Source organism: Daktulosphaira vitifoliae, unplaced genomic scaffold, assembly GCF_025091365.1.
Source record: "Daktulosphaira vitifoliae isolate Bord-2020 unplaced genomic scaffold, ASM2509136v1 Scaffold_1, whole genome shotgun sequence".
In the NCBI taxonomy this organism is placed as follows: Eukaryota; Metazoa; Arthropoda; class Insecta; order Hemiptera; family Phylloxeridae; genus Daktulosphaira; species Daktulosphaira vitifoliae.
In genome coordinates this window covers 56,976,368-56,994,194 of record NW_026099572.1, presented here as the reverse complement: position 1 = coordinate 56,994,194, position 17,827 = coordinate 56,976,368, and the positions used below count along the sequence as shown (strand labels likewise).

Genomic DNA, 17,827 nt, shown 5'->3' with positions numbered 1-17,827 from the left:
GGTGCACACGCAACAGCTCACTTAGTTTCAGAACGATTTGTGTGGCCAGCAATGAAAAAGGATTGCCGTTCCTGGGCACGTGCCTGCGTCCACTGTCAGCGATCGAAAATAAGCCGACACGTCTCAGCCCCACTGGGAAACTTTGAAACACCTTCACGCCGATTCAAACATGTTCATGTCGATATCATCGGTCCATTGCCGCCATCACAGTCCTTTAGGTACTGTCTGACGGTAATCGACCGTTTCACCCGTTGGCCGGAGGTGTATCCACTCGAACGTATAACAGCAGATGATGTCACTAAGGGTTTCCTCAATTGCTGGATTTCACGCTTCGGAGTACCTCAATACGTTACGACTGACCGTGGTACTCAGTTTGTTTCAGCTACTTTAAAAACTTTAGCAAAACGTTTTGGTTTTACGCTTCGCCCCACTACCAGTTGGCATCCTGCTGCAAACGGATTCGTCGAACGAATGCACCGACAACTAAAGGCAGCCATCATGGCCCACGCAAAAGACTCGTGGACTGAGTCACTGCCTATCGTGCTTCTCGGAATACGTTCTGCGTTTAAGGAAGACTTAAAAGCCACGTCTGCGGAACTTGTTTATGGTGAGCCTCTTAATCTTCCTGGTGATTTCTTCACAGACAAGCAAGATAATAGCAGTACGAACGACCCTACTAGCTTACTAGATCGTCTTCGCAGTGTTATGAATAAAATTCGTCCAGTACCTGCATCTCGCCACTCAAATCCACGATCATTTGTTTTTGCGGACCTTAAGGACTGTTCACACGTATTTCTCAGGGAGGGAGGTGTCCGAGCAGCACTTCAACCGCCATATCAAGGTCCCTTCGAAGTAATTGCCCGAAATGACAAAACGTTCACAATAAAAGTTCGAAATCAATCAGTTACGGTGACGATTGATAGAGTAAAACCTGTCTACCTCATGGTGAACGAAAGCACAACCGATAGCCAGGCACATGCTCCACCAGCGACTGCCCCGAATACGCCCAAACAAAAACAACCGCCTAATACCGATCCATCAACACAGCCAGTACGAACAACTCGCTCGGGCCGCCGAGTCAGATTCCCGGACATTTTTAACCCTAGCTAACTCCACTCCGTAGGGGGGTGGTGTGGCGGTCGAATGTTCTAGAATGTTCGGCCGCCGCCGCCTCTAGAAGATTCGTCGCTCTACATAAGCGTGTGGCGGTCGAATGTTCTAGAGAGTTCCGCCGCCGCCTCTAGAAGATTCCTCTGACTATATAAGGGCAAGATCGTCGCTCCAGTCAATCAATCGATCAGTCAATCACTTACTCATTCTGTCTTAAACGCGCTTCGTCTCTCGCTGTTATTGGTTAGTTCGTTGTAATATAGTATAGTTGTTATTAAATCGTAAAAGTGTTTATTACTTCTATATATTACACCTCGCTACAAACATATGTTTAGAATAAATTAAAAACTAATTACTACTTTTTCTAAAATTAATGTCTTTATGTATATAATAATACATATAGTTCATAATTTATTGATATCTGTAATTAAATTCCAAACATCCGTTAAACGGGTTGTATTGTATTATTCGATCGTGAATAATCAAACAATAAGTGGTGGTAGATGAAGGAAACTCGGGGGACGATTCGAAGTCAATTCTGAGGTCTATAGTTGACGTTTTTACATCATCCTTTTAAAGAGTTATTATATACCAATGATTGTAAATGAACATAGTGAAAATATCTTCCTAAAAATTATTTTTACAAACATTACTTTGGTAAAAATATAATCACACAGTAAATATACTGATTAATTTTACTAAAAATTAAAAAATATTATTGTCAAAGTCGTTTTACTTTGAAAAAATAACTATTTATTATTTACCTTTTTAATGATTTTCAAACTTCTATATTGAAAAATAAGGCTAATTGACATAGAGGAACTAGTAGAACACATGAAAACAAATTATTAAGCTGTTTCTTAAGATATATAGCAAAATAGATTATTTTTTTACATTTATAAACATTATAATCGGTAGAAGAAAATCCCTTTAGAGATTTTAGTTTATAAGAGTAAATGAGGATACTTGGAAGATCAATGGTGGATAGGTACTTATTTTTCTAGTAATAAGGGAAATAAATTATTTAAACTCGTGTAAAGGTGATATTGTTTAAAAGAAAAACCTTTAGAAGGATTCGTTAATGTAAATAGAAAAATTTCTTAGAAAATTAATAAATTTAAAAAAAAATCCTATTATTTAACACACTAATCATATATTGTATTTTTCATAGAATGTGAACAATAAGTGTATATTTTCTATTTTCTTAATAACGTAATTATTAACTATTAACATAAAACTCTCAAATGATATACATAATGTTCAATATATATTTATGTAATATATATCAATATATATATCAATATATATTGATATATATATTGGTGTGTTCCCTCAGGGGGGTGCAAAAGCACTACGGGTTTGGCGAACCCGGGGCCGCGAGCTCCTACTGGTGGACGATTCCAGTTGGAAGATGGTGAAGGGAACCTTTGCCATCTGGAACAGGACACAACGTCTGAACTTGTCTTTATGGTGAAAATGACTGCCGTATTCAAAAATACACTATTTTTGTGAAAAACTTCTTGATATTATATTTTACATTTTAACTTCGATGCGAAGCTGAATTGGTATTAATTTTACTACGATGTGTTTTTTATTTTTCTATTGTGTCTGTTACCACTTTTTCACAGCTCTCAACGAACCGATTTTTTCAACTAAACGTCAAAATATCACAAATAGTATCTAGTCAAAGACAATAAACCTTAAAAAATTGAAAAAATTTCTCTCAATCCCCGTAAATAGGGGGAATCTCCAAAAAAAATTACAAATTTAGAAATTGCTAATTTTCGACATTTTTCAATTTTTTTTATTTAAAACTGCCATAACTTTTTCAAAATTGTTGAAATTAATATAATTTTTTTTTAATAGATGCATAATGTCTTTACCTATCATTTGATATATTTTTTTATAAATTTGATCCTTTACCTGCCCACAGGGGAGATTCCAAAAACCTACTTTTTCACAAAAAATTAACTTTTTCAACTTAATTTTTAAAAGTGTTCGAGAAATATTGACACTTTTATATATATCTTAAATTAAAATAGCAGAATATAAATAATGAAATAGGAGATCATGTAGCTTTTGGAATAATCCATTAATTTTTTAAAATTAAACACTATCTACAGATTCGCATCGAAGCGTTTTTTATGATAGTGATTTTAATCACTGTCAGATGTCATCTATACTGGACACAACTATGCCACGATGTTTTTTTACTTAAAACTGCCATAACTTTTTAAAAATGACAAAATCCATATAATTTTTTTTTATAGATGCATGATGTCTAAACCTATCACTTGATATAATTTTATTTTAAATTTGACCCTTTACCTGCCCAAAGAGGGGATTCCAAATGACTACTTTTTCACACAAAATTAACATTTTCAATTTAACTTTTGAAAGTGTTCCGAAAATACTGACACTTTTATATAAATCTTAAATTAAATGTAATCTACAAATTTGTAGATAGTGTTTAATTTTAAGGAATTGTTGAATGATTAAAAAAGCTAATCAAATCCTATTTCCTTGATTAAGTACCTATTATAGTAATAAAATGAAGCTTAAAACTGATATTCAATAATTTAATATTGTAATTTATAAAGAGAAATTATCAAATTAATTATTAATACGGAACATGGCATATTTAATCATTTTTTTAATTTTTTTAAGTTTATTTTTATGAAAGTTTATAGTTAACAAAAGTTGAATTTGTTACTATAATTTTTAGTTTAACTTGCAAGTTTGAAATTGACATCATTATAAAAAAAATGTATGAGAATATAAAAAAATGTTATTGTTAAGATTAATTATGCTGTCCTAAAATTTTATAATTTCTATTAACAGTAAATTTATCAGAAAAGCTTAATATTTGTTTGCATTTTTATCAAATAAATATATAAAAGAAAATGGTTTTATTTAAAAAAAAAAGTATTTCCACAAAAGAAGAATATAAATAGTACTTCTCTTAAAAAATTATAAAGTTAAAAATTTAAAAAAGAATTTTTTTACAAAAATCGTATTTTTTTTATTAACTTTGATATCCGCTTTCACCATGAAGACAAAATAAAGTCCGACATTTTTTTTTTTCCATTATAAAGTATATTACATAAGCTTTAATTAAATGTATACATAAAAGTGTCAGTATTTCCGGAACACTTTTAAAAGTTAATTTTTTGTGATAAAGTTGTCATTTTAAATCCCCTCATGTGGGCAGGTAACGGGTCAGATTTATAAAAAAAATATACCATATGTTAGGTAAATACCTCATGTATCTATAAAAAAAAATGTATATTGATTTAGTCATTTTTAACAAAGTTATGGCAGATAAAAAAAAACACATCATCGTAAAATTAATACCTTCTCAGCTTCGCATCAATGTTAAAAGTCTTTAAAAATGGTTTATACCATATATGTAAATATAGGGGTGTTACTACTTAAGTACTCGAATAGTAATCTAATCTGATCCTCTATAAATTTCAAAAGTATTATTAAAAATTTTTGAAAAATCAAATTTAAGGTTATATAAAACTATATTTATAGTGGAGGAAATTGCATTTAACACTCGAATTTTCTTTTACAATTCATAGATCCAAATGTAGGATATTTTTGGAATACTAAATGAGGGGTAAAAGTTCAAGATTCACTTTTTCTTATTAATAGCCTTTATTAAAATAATATTTAGCTCAACAATTATAAACAAAGAAAAAAATAAGTAAATTAGAAGTATAACAGTAACAGTGCTATGTTATAATGGTATAACAAATATGACAATAATTGTTAGTATACTCAAAAATAAAGAAAAAATTAAATATTATTAAAATTATTGTTAATAGAGATTTAAAAGTACAACTAAAAGAATTACTAAATTAAAATTTTTATTTGAAATAATGGAGGAAGAGAGAAAGTAAATAAATAAGTAAATAGAAGAATATAAAATAAAATAATGAGAGATTAAATGACAAAGCCGGAACTCCTCAAGAAAGATATGATTGAAATAATAATAAAAGAAGAACGGGAATTAAGAGTATTATCTACGGAAGGGGGATTACTATTGTGGGAGGCTAAGAGGCTGAAAAGATTCACTATAAATTCTTAAAAAACAAAATAAAATACAATTTTGCATTAGCGGTATCGCAGATGCGCAAAAATGCACTTTTGCTCTTAAGAAATGCTTTTTCGGTTTTTAAACATAATGTTTTTAATTTAACTAGAATCACTTTAGCTTCTTCCTTTGTAAAATATAATGTTATAAAATATTTTACTACAAAATATCTTCACTCATAGAACATAACCACAAAGGAACCATAATGTATACGTTAAAGTGATTACACTCTAAAAATTATGTTTGTAAGTATAACTGATTCTGTCACAACATTTATTTAATTGTTCAACCACCTGTTTTTATCAAAATGTAATATTGATAACAGCGATGATATTTAATTGGTTTAAAACTGATATACAGTAAACAATATATTTTATTAAACTACGTAGCATTTTATTTGTAAGCCTTAAAGTTGGCCACCATATTTGATCGCCGGTCAACTATCTAGTATTTAACTTTGGTGTGGACTCATTGCCAACTATATTCAATAACAATATATGTGACTTGCAGCTTATAAGAATTAATTCTACGCCATTAATTCAATTTATAAGAAGTATTTTGTATTCTTACAACTAAATATTATTTTTCGTTTGAATTTTTGATAAAATGAATTTTTTTGGAACAATTGGTTTATTTTTATTTATAACTTTGTCACGTGGATATGATGAAAAGAAAGATGTTAAAACTAATTTATTAAGGTATTATTAATTTATTAATTGTTCAAGATAATAAAATAAATCACTGTAATGTCTTCTCCCTTTATATTTTTATCAATTCTTTTTTTAGGGTCAATTTAATTAAAACAAAAAGTGTTCGTTCAACATTCCTAGAGCTTAACAATCAATTCACCCAGCTGAGTAATCGTTATAGCAATTTTGGTGCTGAGCCTTTATCTAACTACCTTGATGTAAGTATAGTCATATTTTGTTCAACTTATTAAAAAGAAGATATTGATTATGATAATTTTGAACTCCTATGTTACTTGTTTAACACGAATCAATAAATATAATCTAAGAAGTATTAAATATCAAAAATTAAATAATTGAATATTTTAAAGTATTTAGAATTATACACTTTGTTGAGTTCTAATAGACCTTTGCAAAAAAAAAAAAATATATTAATGTAAATTTTATTTTTAGGCCCAATATTATGGTCCGATTAGTATTGGTACTCCTCCACAACCATTCAATGTGGTTTTCGATACTGGATCATCTAATTTGTGGATACCTTCAAAACATTGTAGTATTTTAAATATTGCCTGCAGTAAGTTGTTATTATGATATCATTGAACAAATAGAAAAATAAATATTTATGTCTTTATGAACAGAAATTCATAATAAATATGATGCTGAACTATCATCAACTTACCAAGAAAATGGAAAAAAATTTGAAATTAAATATGGATCTGGTAGTCTTTCTGGATATTTATCTACAGATGTTCTTACAGTATGTATGGATATAAATTATATCAATATACAAATATCTATTATTTTAATTATGTAGATGGATGGAATTCAAATTCAAAATCAAACATTCGCAGAAGCTATTCAAGAACCAGGATTAGCATTTGTTGCTGCTAAGTTTGATGGAATTTTGGGCCTTGCATATGATACTATTTCTGTTGATGGTGTTGTCCCACCATTTTACAATATGTTAAAAAATGGTGCGATAAAAGACCCAGTGTTTTCATTTTACTTATCTAGGTAAGTTTTAATTACTATTATAATTATTATAATTTATATAATATGTATAGTTAGCGCCTCAAATAACTCAATACTTGTGCTAGAATGGATAGGAAACCTATAAAACTCATTAATTTGTTTTTACCTTTTTTTTTTATTTTTTAAAGTCTATTTGACAATTGTCATCTAAACTAAATATAACAAGAAAAACAAATTTTGACATTAAGAAAATTTTTTCAAACAATATGAAGATGTATGTTGTTTTCTGTTATTTTTTAAGTAATATATGATGATAGCTAAATTGCTAAGCTAGATTTTTATTGAATATGAACAACAAAACTTTTATTTAATAAGATATGTAGGTTTGAATTGATTTAGTCGTGCTGTTATCTGTTTTGATTTATAAATATAATATTCTTATCAATATTTATAATAATTTAATATAGTAATTAATCTTATTTTTTAATTTTAGAGATCCAAATGTTACTCCTGGTGGAGAAATTATCTTTGGAGGATCAGATCCTGATAAATATACAGGAGATTTCACATATGTTGATGTAACTAGACATGGATATTGGCAATTTAAACTAGATGAGTGAGTACTAGTAAATTAAATTCTCTCCGTTTACTTTTGAAGTATGTGGATTGATTTATATTTTTCAGAATTATTGTTGGGAATACATCAATTGCTAGTGGCTCCTTGCAAGCAATAGCTGATACAGGTACCAGTCTTATTGCTGGACCTGTAGAAGAAGTACAAAAAATAAATACTCTTCTTGGTGGTACTGCCATACCTGGCGGAGAATACATGGTATGTTAAAATATGTAATTAAAAAATGTACTGTAACTATATTTATATACATATATGAATATTATATATATATATGAATTTTGAATTATATATTATTAAATAAATAAGCTATATTCTAAATATAATTTAGGTATTTTGATAGCTGCTTTTAATTATGAACTATCATTATAATTAGATGGCTTTACACTTAAAAAAAAGTAACTATTTATTTTAACACTGTTAACACGAACGATATAAGTTTTAGATTTTTATGCATCCATTAAATATATCTTTTTAATTTTAAATAAATAAATCTTATTATTAATTGGTATAATATTATAGATTAGTTGTGATCAAATTGACAATCTGCCTGTTATAACATTCAAAATAGGGTCAAATCCATTTACTCTAACTGGAAAAGACTATATTCTTAAGGTAAAGTATATACATATATTATTATAGTTATTTTTAGGGTAATTATCATGACTGTCGTAAGAAAAGAAATTATTGAAATTTCAGATAATTTTTCTGATATTTATAATCACAAAAAGTAAATATTCTAGAAGATAAAAGATTGTTTACTATGAACTAAGTTTATTTTTTTCTATGCTCAATGATTATTTCATTTGAATTTATTTTCATAATTGAATATAGAATGTGTTCCTTTTTACTAACTAATATTCCCCTAACTGTAAGGAACTAAATGGGGCTATAAAATAAATTAATTCAAAGATGGATATGTCCTCATGAACTCATGTATTCTAGTATAAATTTAAATAAAAAAAGAAAATTTTTTATGAGAAAATCGATATTATTATAAATTAATAAAAATAATGAATGTTGTTAATCCCTGTAATTACATGTTTACTAATTTATTATAATAACTAGTGATTATAAGCCAGCTGTAGTAATTTTTCAAAATTATCTAAAAACAGAAGTGTAAAGGTCTATAAACATTTTAAACTTTTAGTTATCGAAAACAATGATTCACCTTTTTTTGTGATATTTCTTTTAATGGTATTCTATAAACTCTTTTTAAAAAGTAGTTGTGAAGTAGTAATATTATAAATTATATTTATAATAATTATTATTATAAAAATATTATAAATATTTTTTTTTTTTTTACATAAAATTTTGTGAAAATTACCCATTTGTTTCTATTATTATAGTTAAAAAAAAGTATTTTTCATAAAATTTTGAAGAAGGAGGTCTTAAGACTTCAAAAATAATAAACCACCTAAATGTATATTTTTACAGGTTACTCAATTTGGGAAAACTATTTGTTTATCTGGTTTTATGGGAATTGATATACCTCCACCAAATGGTCCACTGTGGATTTTGGGCGATGTTTTTATTGGACGTTATTACACTGAATTTGATTTAGGAAATAACAGAGTTGGATTTGCTAATTGTAAATAATTAATTTTTATAACAATAACAATTTTAATGGAACTGAATTTAATTATAGGTTGCTCATTTTTATTAATAATCTATCCTAATTGTTTTTTTTATAGATTTAAGTAGTTATAAGTACTTTTAAATAAGCTATTTTATTATAGTAGAACATTGTATTAAATGATAATAAACACGTGTGATATTAAATAATTTTTTATTTTAATATGTTATATTAATAATTATATCCTTTGTGAAAAATGATCACGCAATGGTCTCATTAAAGTAATGTTCTTATACTGTCAATAAATATCATGGCTTGGTGCATTAAAACCTATGTGCAAAAAATAAAATATATATTACTAGATAATAGAGTGTATAATTTGTAATCTAAGGATATCAAAATTTTCAACTTTCTTTTTTTGTACATAGGAAGTTTTTCATGTCAAGTGACGATATACTTTTTTTCAACCTTGAGTAAATAAATAAAATATCTAATATATTATTAAATGAGGCAACTAGAGAAAGAAAACTCAGCACAGTGTGGTCGCGGCAAATTGGGGATGTGGCATAGTTGAGTCCAGTATAGATTTAATCTGACAGTGATTAAAATCACTATCATAATAAACGCTGTAATTCAAATCTGTAGATAGTGTTTAATTTTAAAAAATTGATGGTTTATTCCAAAAGCTACATGATTTCCTTATTTATATCCTGACTACAAGTTTTATGATTTATAAGGGAAATGGTCCGATTTAAAAAAAAAAGTATGTCGAATGAAAGAGGTATATGAATAGTATTTCTCATGACAAATTTTTATGAATCTATACATTTATCAAAATGTTATAGAGTTACAAAGTTAAAAATTTTAAATATAAAATCAAAAATTTCAACACAAAAGTAGCATACGGTAACCATTTTTACCATGAAGGTAAAATATTGTCCGAATTTTTTTCCATAATAAGTGTATTACATTAGCTTTAATTTAAGATATATGTAAAAGTGTCAGTATTTCCGGAACACTTTCACAAATTAAGTTGAAAAAGTTAATTTTTTGTGAAAAAGTTGTCATTTTGAATCCCCCCTATGGACAGGTAAAGGGTTAGATTAAACAAAAATTTACCAAATAATAGGTAAATGTATCTATAAAAAATGTTTATATCGATTTAGTCATTTTTAACAAAGTTATGGCAGTTTTAAGTAAAAAAAAAATTGAAAAAATATTAAAAATTAACGATTTTTAAATTTGTAATTTTTTTGAAGATTTTCCCTATCTACAGGGATCAAGAGAAATTTTTTCAATTTTTTAAGGTTTAATGTCTTCGACTAGATACAATTTGTGATCTTTTGACGTTTAGTTGAAAAAAAACGAGCTGAGAAAAAGTGGTAACAGACACAATAAATATCAAAAACACATCGTAGTAAAATTAATACCAACTCAGCTTCGCATCGAAGCTAAAAAAAGTTATTTATTAAAAAAATTTAAATTAACTGGAAAATAAATTTTTTGTAAGATCTTTAAGGTTTTCTCGAAAGAACCCTATTTAATAACTAACCTAAACAAGTACACCAGGATAAATTTTAACAATTTTATTATCAATTTTTCTATTTGTTTTCTTTCTGTTTTAAATTTTCCATTTAAAGAATAATTTTAATTATATTTTCGTTCATTAGTAATTTCTGTAGTGAAACTTTGTTTTGGTAAATAAAGACGACGGGGTAAAAGATGCACTACTGATAATACTCAATATGTTATCTTAACAATATCAATAATGAGAACTCTGTATGATTCAAATCATTTGAGATTATCAAAGAAAATAATTTATATATTTATTATTTCAACAACATCGTGTATCTTAATTTATAACTGAAATATCTTAACCTAAAGACTAATATGTTAATATAAAGTTTACTATTTATCAAATTAATATTAATTTGTATTGTAATTGGTATAAATTTGGTTGGGTTATTTTTTTATTATTTAAGTTATTTTTATGTACTGTTACACAAAATCATATGTGCATGAAATGAACCCAATTTATTAATGAGGACTTATATAAAACTAATATTAATTATAATAATTATTTCTATTATTGTTGTGACATATTTCAACTCGGAAATATCTTTTAACCAACATTCAAAGTCAAATTTTATTAATCAAGTTAATAATAAATCACAAACTAAACTTAGCATATGGATATCAGTGACAAAAGTTTTTCAAGGGTATTTATTAGTTAAATTCCAGAAGTTTTTCAAATCTTTACTCAGTCAGCGTGGAACATGTTCCAGAGTATTAGAATTAAATATCATTACTGACAATACTAGCCGATCAATTATAGATAATGTGATTTTAGAATATATTCATCAATATCATGAAACCAAGATTATGGTTTGAATTTAACTAGTAATTAGTATTCTTTATTCTATATTAACTATTTATTTTGAAATTTATAGATCAACTACCATGATTTTCAAGATGTCTTAAGAATCGTGCAAAATAAGATAGAACCATTGAAAAGATTTTTTCAGTCCTCTAAAGGTTCTTATTACAGTGATGATGTATTTTATCTTTCACCTGCTCTACATTTAGTTGCTTCTAAATCAGTGGACAAAGCTATTGTTTTAGATATTGATATAGAGTTTAGAACTAGTATTTGTGATTTGTATGATATTTTCAATAAGTAATGTGCATATTTTATATATAATAGAAAAAAGCAACAGAGCGTAATAGTTAAAGTATAACAAAATTTTTGTTTTAGCTTTACTGACTCGGAAATTTTTGGTTTGGGTCCCGAGTTATCTCCTGTTTATCATCATATTCTATGGAAATGGCAATATTTCAAAAGTCAAAAACACAAGTTAAAAAATAAAGTTAACATACAAGGTTTGAACAGTGGAGTCATATTATTGTTTTTGGAACGTATGCGTAACAACAGTAGTATTATTTATAATAGACTGATAAGTCCAGAATGGATCTCTCATGCTGTTCAAAAATATTTTTTCAAAGTATGGTTTATACATTTTTTAACTTATGAAAAGTATTCAATTTTAACCATATATTTTTCAGGGTCATTTGGGTGATCAAGATTGGTATTCACTAGTTAGCTTTGAATATCCAAAATTGATACATCGACTATCATGTGGCTGGAATCGTCAATTATGTACTTGGTGGAAACACCATGGATATGCTGAAACATTTAACTCATTTGCAAATTGCAATGAAAAAATTCATTTATATCATGGAAACTGTGATACTCCTATTCCATCTAATCATTTAAATTAAATGAAATCTTCAACAAAATATTCATTTAAGTTATTTTGTGACACATTTTGTAGCTATTAATTTTTTTATTTAAGGTTTTGGCTTATAAGAAAATTATTTAAAAATATGAATTTTTATAAAATTAATACTTTATTTTTTTTTTAAAAAATTATGTATTATGCAATATTTTGTTTACAAATTGCTTTATTGTAAATTATCTGTTATTGTTTTTTAATTAAAATACCAATTCTAAACTAAAATAAAATTAAGGTCTGTGTTACTTGTAACATAATGACTAATTAATTTTTTACAAATATAGGAAATTTGTATTGAAATATTACACTTCTTGTTGAATTTATCGAATAGATTTTATTGTTATTGCAAAAGCTCAAAAATCTAAAGAATTAAAAAAAACTTATTTGGATGTGTGTCCAGAATTTCGATAAAAAAAAGTAGTTAAGTATATTATTAAAAATGTCTAAAGTAAAATTTAACAAAAATAAACTTGCTCAATTTTTGGTAATCATAATTTCATAAATTACAATTCAAATTGTTATATTTTATATCTTCATTATTACTATATATTTGCTTGTATAAAAATACTCGTCTTATTTTTCTACTACATAAAATGTAGGTTTACTAAGGTATTACTAATATGTTCCAATATATTTAATTGATAGATACAAAGTAATGAAAACTATTTAAATAATTTTGTATGTATTTATTTATTGCAAAATTTTTGTCATTTTATAAATTTTGATACATTAAGGATTTTTGATTTTACATGTTTTTAAATTAATATTATAGTTTAGTATAGAAAAAATTCATAGTATTTATCAAAAAAAAAAAAAAAAATTGCACATTAAATCTTCTTAATGTCATAGACTTATTTTACATCATGAATAATTCTAATAATAATTGAGTTTTGAATATTGCACAATTATTGTTCCAATTACATTGTTTGACATAGATTGTCTTCTAAACAATATCAAATTATTGCTTTTGATACACATGCATCTTAAATGATTATTCTTTCTACAAAATTTTATTTTACTACCATAGCGGTGAAAAATAATTTCACATCATTTTTTTTCAATATACTTAGTTGATACTAATTACAATATTATTACAGTAATAATTCTGCGTAGATATCTAAATTAATACTTTTCAATGAAATACTATATTATGTTTATTATTTACAATAATATTATGAACAGAGAAAGTATATTTACATTATCACTAAATATTTGTAAATCTATCGTGGCTCGCAATGGACAGGTACATCACGTAGATCTTACAAACAAATTAAAGTTATTGGACGGGGTTTACTGATAAAAGTTTTTTTATCCATCATAAATCTCCTATTCTAAATCTAAACAATTAATTATAAAATATAAAAACAATATTCAACAGTACTTATAAAATTTTACAAAGGTACATTTGTAAAATATAAAAGAAAAACTATAATAGTATTTTAAGTACAAAATAATTGCCGCAGTCGGATAAGAATTTACTTGAATAAACTATAACTAAATAGTATAATAAAAACAATACTAGAATCGATTTTATACAGAGTTAAATATTACTCATAGACTATAATACTATGAAACACAATAGTTAAAACAAAAAACAACAAGATTGTGATGTTTTGGTTAAACGGTACGTATATAATGTACACAATGTATACTTTCGATGAGATTAACACGTTTCTAGTTAACGCAAAATTTTAAATTATAATTATAATTATACAGTCGGTAATGTGATGAGCGAACTTACAAGGTAACTTCTACACTTGGAGTAGGAAACTTCAAGGCGTGAACTGCAATTCCGCAGGTTTGCCCAAGACGGGAGAAGTTTTCAGTGCAAAATTATCGTAGCCGGCAAATTCCAATGTGGCGTCTTCGCAGGGTAACTTGCTTGACGAACAGCTGGACGATGAAGTATTAGTTCTTTGGCCACTACTGGCCGAAGACACCGGTGTAATAATATCGGTCTGGGTGACAGCACTGGCTAGAGACGTGGTGGAATGCATTTTGGCGCTAATAGATTCGCTCACTGTAGACACTTTGTCTCTTTTTTTTAGATACTGCAAACAAACAAAGCTAACGTAAGTAAATTTTGAACATACAGTGGGAATAAGAGGAAAGTAATTTGTCTTTACTAAGTCACCAACAAATAGCTGGTGTTTTGGATCACGAGCAACAAGAGCCTAAATGTATTACTAATTACCTATTAATTTGTTGGGATATTTTAACTGCGTTTTTAGCAACTGGCTTTAGTCACGACTCACGACCGCTGTGCTTTTAAAACAAAAACATTATGTGCAGTCGACAGCGAGAGACGGCAAATGGTTATTAGATAATGGAATACTGCGAAAAATGGCAATTATTGTACAACGCCATTTGAAATGGTAATTATTAACATGTTTTTAGGTTTTTCACTGAAAACGACCTTCGCTGTACCTGCTGAAGACGTCATCATAGTTTTGTATTTTTCTATTCGTCGAGCATATTCAAATTATAAGCGTGTAACAATTAAATTTTAATTAGTTTACTACCATCGACCGTAATTCACCCAGTGGCCACCGTAGAAACATAATTATTATCAGGTAACGATGTTTCAGATATATTTGTGTGAAGAAAACATCAAAATGGACAATAAAATAATTCAACGGACGGAAGACTCCTGGAAAATAATAACGCGTTGTACGATCTATTGTCGCCTAACGTAAAAGAAAAAGAACATCACACCCTCAGGCGGTTGGCTTTAAGGCGCAGCAGGTAAACTCGGTGAATATTAACATAGCTGTTTTTCGGTCGAGATTAAATTGCTAAAATACCAAAGGAAATTAACATTGCTCAGAATGATTGCGCTTACCTGTAAAGAAGCCAATTTCTTTTTGAAAAATGAATCTTGTCCGTTACTCTTGATTTTCCTTATTCGCTTTTCTCGGTTCCATATAAACGCCAACGTGATTGATATGAAGATCAGGGCGATGGCCACCAAAACAGTCATAAATATAATAAGAGTTTTGAGACTCTCGAGCTCTTGTAGGGCTTCTAAAATAATATTACGCACAAATTAATATCACACACGATAACAGTGAATTACGTTGATATTTATTGTTATTTGCAATTAGAGTAGCTCACCTTGGACATCCTTTTCCTTGACATAGTGACGCACGTAATCGTGAATATAATCTGAGGGGAAAAAAATGATATTACTTAGTTGTACGGTTTTGATAGAACAACATAAATGTTTGTCGCTGGAATCCAATCGAACCGTTTGCCCCCACCGATTGTGCGACTTTGCACGAGTAAATATTGCTGGTATTGGCTATTAGAAGTGTATATCCTAATTAAAATTTGCGGACTAAACGTTTACACGCAGTTAAAGGGGCCACGCGCTATATATTCTGGAAAGAATTGCGAGTGTCCAGTTTCGCCTTCGTTAGCAAGCACAGGCAACCGACGAACCATTTCAAAACACAACAAAATCGGCGTAGACCACTATGCGTTTTTAGTTACGTCCTGTTGAAAACTTTTTAACAACAACAAAAAAAAAAAAAACCAACATTGTTTGTGTCGAAGAGAATACGACATTTAAATACAATACACAGTGGAGGAAATAGTTTCAAAGTGATTTGCTACAGTGTTTGGTCGAATTCCACGGCAGTTGCCCGGCAACTCGGCTGTTGTCGAATTGAATTTCCACCAACACTTGTGTCCGGCACACATGATTGATTTCCCCACACTACCGAAACGAGCGAAATGTTTACTAATATGCTAAAAGTCTGACGACCGGTTTTACCGAGATAAAAACAATATTTTTTTGTATTTGAAACTAAATCGCTTCTTCGCGCAGCCAAATGACAAACGATTTTTAAGAACACGGACGTTTTGAAATACGAGTTACACGAAACGAATTGTATAAACAAACGTGATAAGAGCTACTTTCTGATACAACTTGCATACACTTTTAAAATTATTATTATTTTTTTTTATCGTCTAATAAATCAATTAATACACGGGAAATTACACGCGATACGCGTTATCCGGCTCGAGTATACGATTTTTACCATTGTTCTCTCAGACCAACGATACCGACTAAATAATCATCAGCCGGATCGTTAAAACGCTATTAAAACAACACTTTTATTGACTATGGATAATGTTACTTGTTTGCGGGATAACCAATAAAATAAAAAAACACTGCCAGTGCGAAATACACCAGTTTCTAGTTCAAAGGATGGAAATCAATTGACCGTCCGTAATTATAAAAAACATGACGTGTTACACACAAAACGAAAACCGTTACATATTTTACAATTCATGTATTATCATTTCATAATTACTATGCTTCCTTTGTGATGGAAGTATCGATACTGTAAAACGGTTGGGTACTCACAAATATTATGAACAACATTCTATATACCACAATACTATTATTGCAACGCGCATAAAACTATCAAGTACAAGTTAAAATGATTTTCACAATTAAATCAAATTAATTCAAAATAAAATAGAAAATGTTTTGAAAAGTTATTAATTTTGAGGCGTTATAGTCTATTAATTATAACATTAGAGACACTACGTTCCAGAACATATGTTTTTTTTTCGTAATTATTATTAAACATTTATGCATAAAAAAAATACATTTATACGATTTTTCATGTGCTAGTGCGAAGACTTGTAAGGGTATCGGGACGATATCTTATATCACTAATGTAACCACCGGACAACAAAAGTGTATTCATGACCACAACCCGTGAAGGGCACAAAAAACGCACGTTCTAAAAAATTCAAATCACGCTTTACCCCCCCCCCCAAACAAGTACCAATGAAACGGAGTATGAAACAACAACAACAGTTATAATATTAAATAATTGAATTAAATTTTGTATTAGAAATATTAAGCGTTTAAGGACGACAACCTCCTAAATAAGAATAAAAATAAAAAAATGCACAGCTTTTGAGAATATTTCTCAGGTCAATTAAAACTGTCGTTGTGTTTTTAGTAAATTGCGCTTGCCCAGTTTCGACGATCTCGTTGTTTTTCGCTCGCCAAAAATATACTACGACTTGTGTAACACTCGTATTGTTTTGTGATGTTTTCGCGTGCCAATGGAATCGACTACTCGTCAAGGACGGGACGGACAAAGAACTTCAACGCTGTCACGTCGAGGCGACCACGTCAAATTGGGCGCACAAGTCGGTAACAAAACAAAAGACAATTGTGTCCAACGGACAGACAGGTCCCCAGAACAGGATAACATTCCACACGAGTGAGCGACCGATGTAGTGCAGCAAATGTACAAGAATTTTATGTCCGTCGGTTGTTTGATATTTATTCGGCACGAATGTTTGTTATTAACACGTGTGTTTGCGCCAAAAACGGTTATCACTGGCGAAAAAAAAAACATTCAATCTTATCGCGCGTACTCGAGAGACCTAAACAACTGGTTTTTTTTTTTTTTTTTTTTTTTTTTGGTA

General features: G+C 28.5%; 4 protein-coding genes across 5 annotated transcripts in view; 3 read left to right on the top strand and 1 right to left on the bottom strand.

Annotated features, from left to right (window-relative positions):
* The first annotated feature begins 498 nt into the window (after window positions 1-498).
* LOC126894631 (uncharacterized) lies at window positions 499-1,110 on the top strand. Its single transcript, XM_050665778.1, has one exon. The coding sequence runs from the start codon at window positions 499-501 to the stop codon at window positions 1,108-1,110; it is 612 nt and encodes a 203-aa protein (XP_050521735.1).
* Window positions 1,111-5,571: 4,461 nt separating this feature from the next.
* LOC126896798 (lysosomal aspartic protease) lies at window positions 5,572-9,286 on the top strand. The gene is made up of 9 exons (XM_050669891.1): window positions 5,572-5,907; window positions 5,996-6,116; window positions 6,349-6,472; window positions 6,537-6,655; window positions 6,713-6,912; window positions 7,364-7,486; window positions 7,555-7,702; window positions 8,024-8,116; window positions 8,939-9,286. Exons 1-9 carry the CDS (start codon window positions 5,816-5,818, stop codon window positions 9,098-9,100), a joined length of 1,182 nt encoding a protein of 393 aa, XP_050525848.1. The 5' UTR covers window positions 5,572-5,815; the 3' UTR covers window positions 9,101-9,286.
* Window positions 9,287-10,933: 1,647 nt separating this feature from the next.
* Window positions 10,934-12,675, top strand: LOC126894596 (xyloside xylosyltransferase 1). 2 transcript variants are annotated; one of them, XM_050665720.1, is made up of 5 exons: window positions 10,934-11,296; window positions 11,363-11,462; window positions 11,528-11,754; window positions 11,833-12,079; window positions 12,141-12,675. In XM_050665720.1, exons 1-5 carry the CDS (start codon window positions 11,118-11,120, stop codon window positions 12,354-12,356), a joined length of 969 nt encoding a protein of 322 aa, XP_050521677.1. In that variant the 5' UTR covers window positions 10,934-11,117; the 3' UTR covers window positions 12,357-12,675. The 2 variants fall into 2 exon arrangements, with proteins under 2 accessions (XP_050521677.1, XP_050521676.1); XM_050665719.1 differs by having other exon boundaries at window positions 10,936-11,462.
* Window positions 12,676-13,041: 366 nt separating this feature from the next.
* Window positions 13,042-17,827, bottom strand: part of LOC126896050 (protein grindelwald) — a 5,638-nt gene continuing 852 nt past the window's right edge. The window contains exons 3-5 of the mRNA XM_050668487.1: window positions 15,485-15,535; window positions 15,213-15,394; window positions 13,042-14,421 (exon numbers count right to left, since the gene is read on the bottom strand). Of these exons, the coding sequence (XP_050524444.1) occupies window positions 14,143-14,421; window positions 15,213-15,394; window positions 15,485-15,535 (512 nt within the window). The 3' untranslated portion in view covers window positions 13,042-14,142. The remainder of the gene's footprint in view (window positions 14,422-15,212; window positions 15,395-15,484; window positions 15,536-17,827) is intronic.

What these genes read in the sequence shown, in the direction of transcription:
- LOC126894596 (XM_050665719.1), top strand. Translation starts at nt 11,118, where the DNA reads ATGAGGACTTATATAAAACTAATATTAATTATAATAATTATTTCTATT. An exon ending in ATCATGAAACCAAGATTATG is followed by an intron (nt 11,463 to 11,527) that starts GTTTGAATTTAA and finishes TGAAATTTATAG; the next exon opens with ATCAACTACCATGATTTTCA. An exon ending in TTGTATGATATTTTCAATAA is followed by an intron (nt 11,755 to 11,832) that starts GTAATGTGCATA and finishes TTTTTGTTTTAG; the next exon opens with CTTTACTGACTCGGAAATTT.
- LOC126894631 (XM_050665778.1), top strand. Translation starts at nt 499, where the DNA reads ATGGCCCACGCAAAAGACTCGTGGACTGAGTCACTGCCTATCGTGCTT.
- LOC126896798 (XM_050669891.1), top strand. Translation starts at nt 5,816, where the DNA reads ATGAATTTTTTTGGAACAATTGGTTTATTTTTATTTATAACTTTGTCA. An exon ending in TATTTTAAATATTGCCTGCA is followed by an intron (nt 6,473 to 6,536) that starts GTAAGTTGTTAT and finishes CTTTATGAACAG; the next exon opens with AAATTCATAATAAATATGAT. An exon ending in TACCTGGCGGAGAATACATG is followed by an intron (nt 7,703 to 8,023) that starts GTATGTTAAAAT and finishes ATAATATTATAG; the next exon opens with ATTAGTTGTGATCAAATTGA.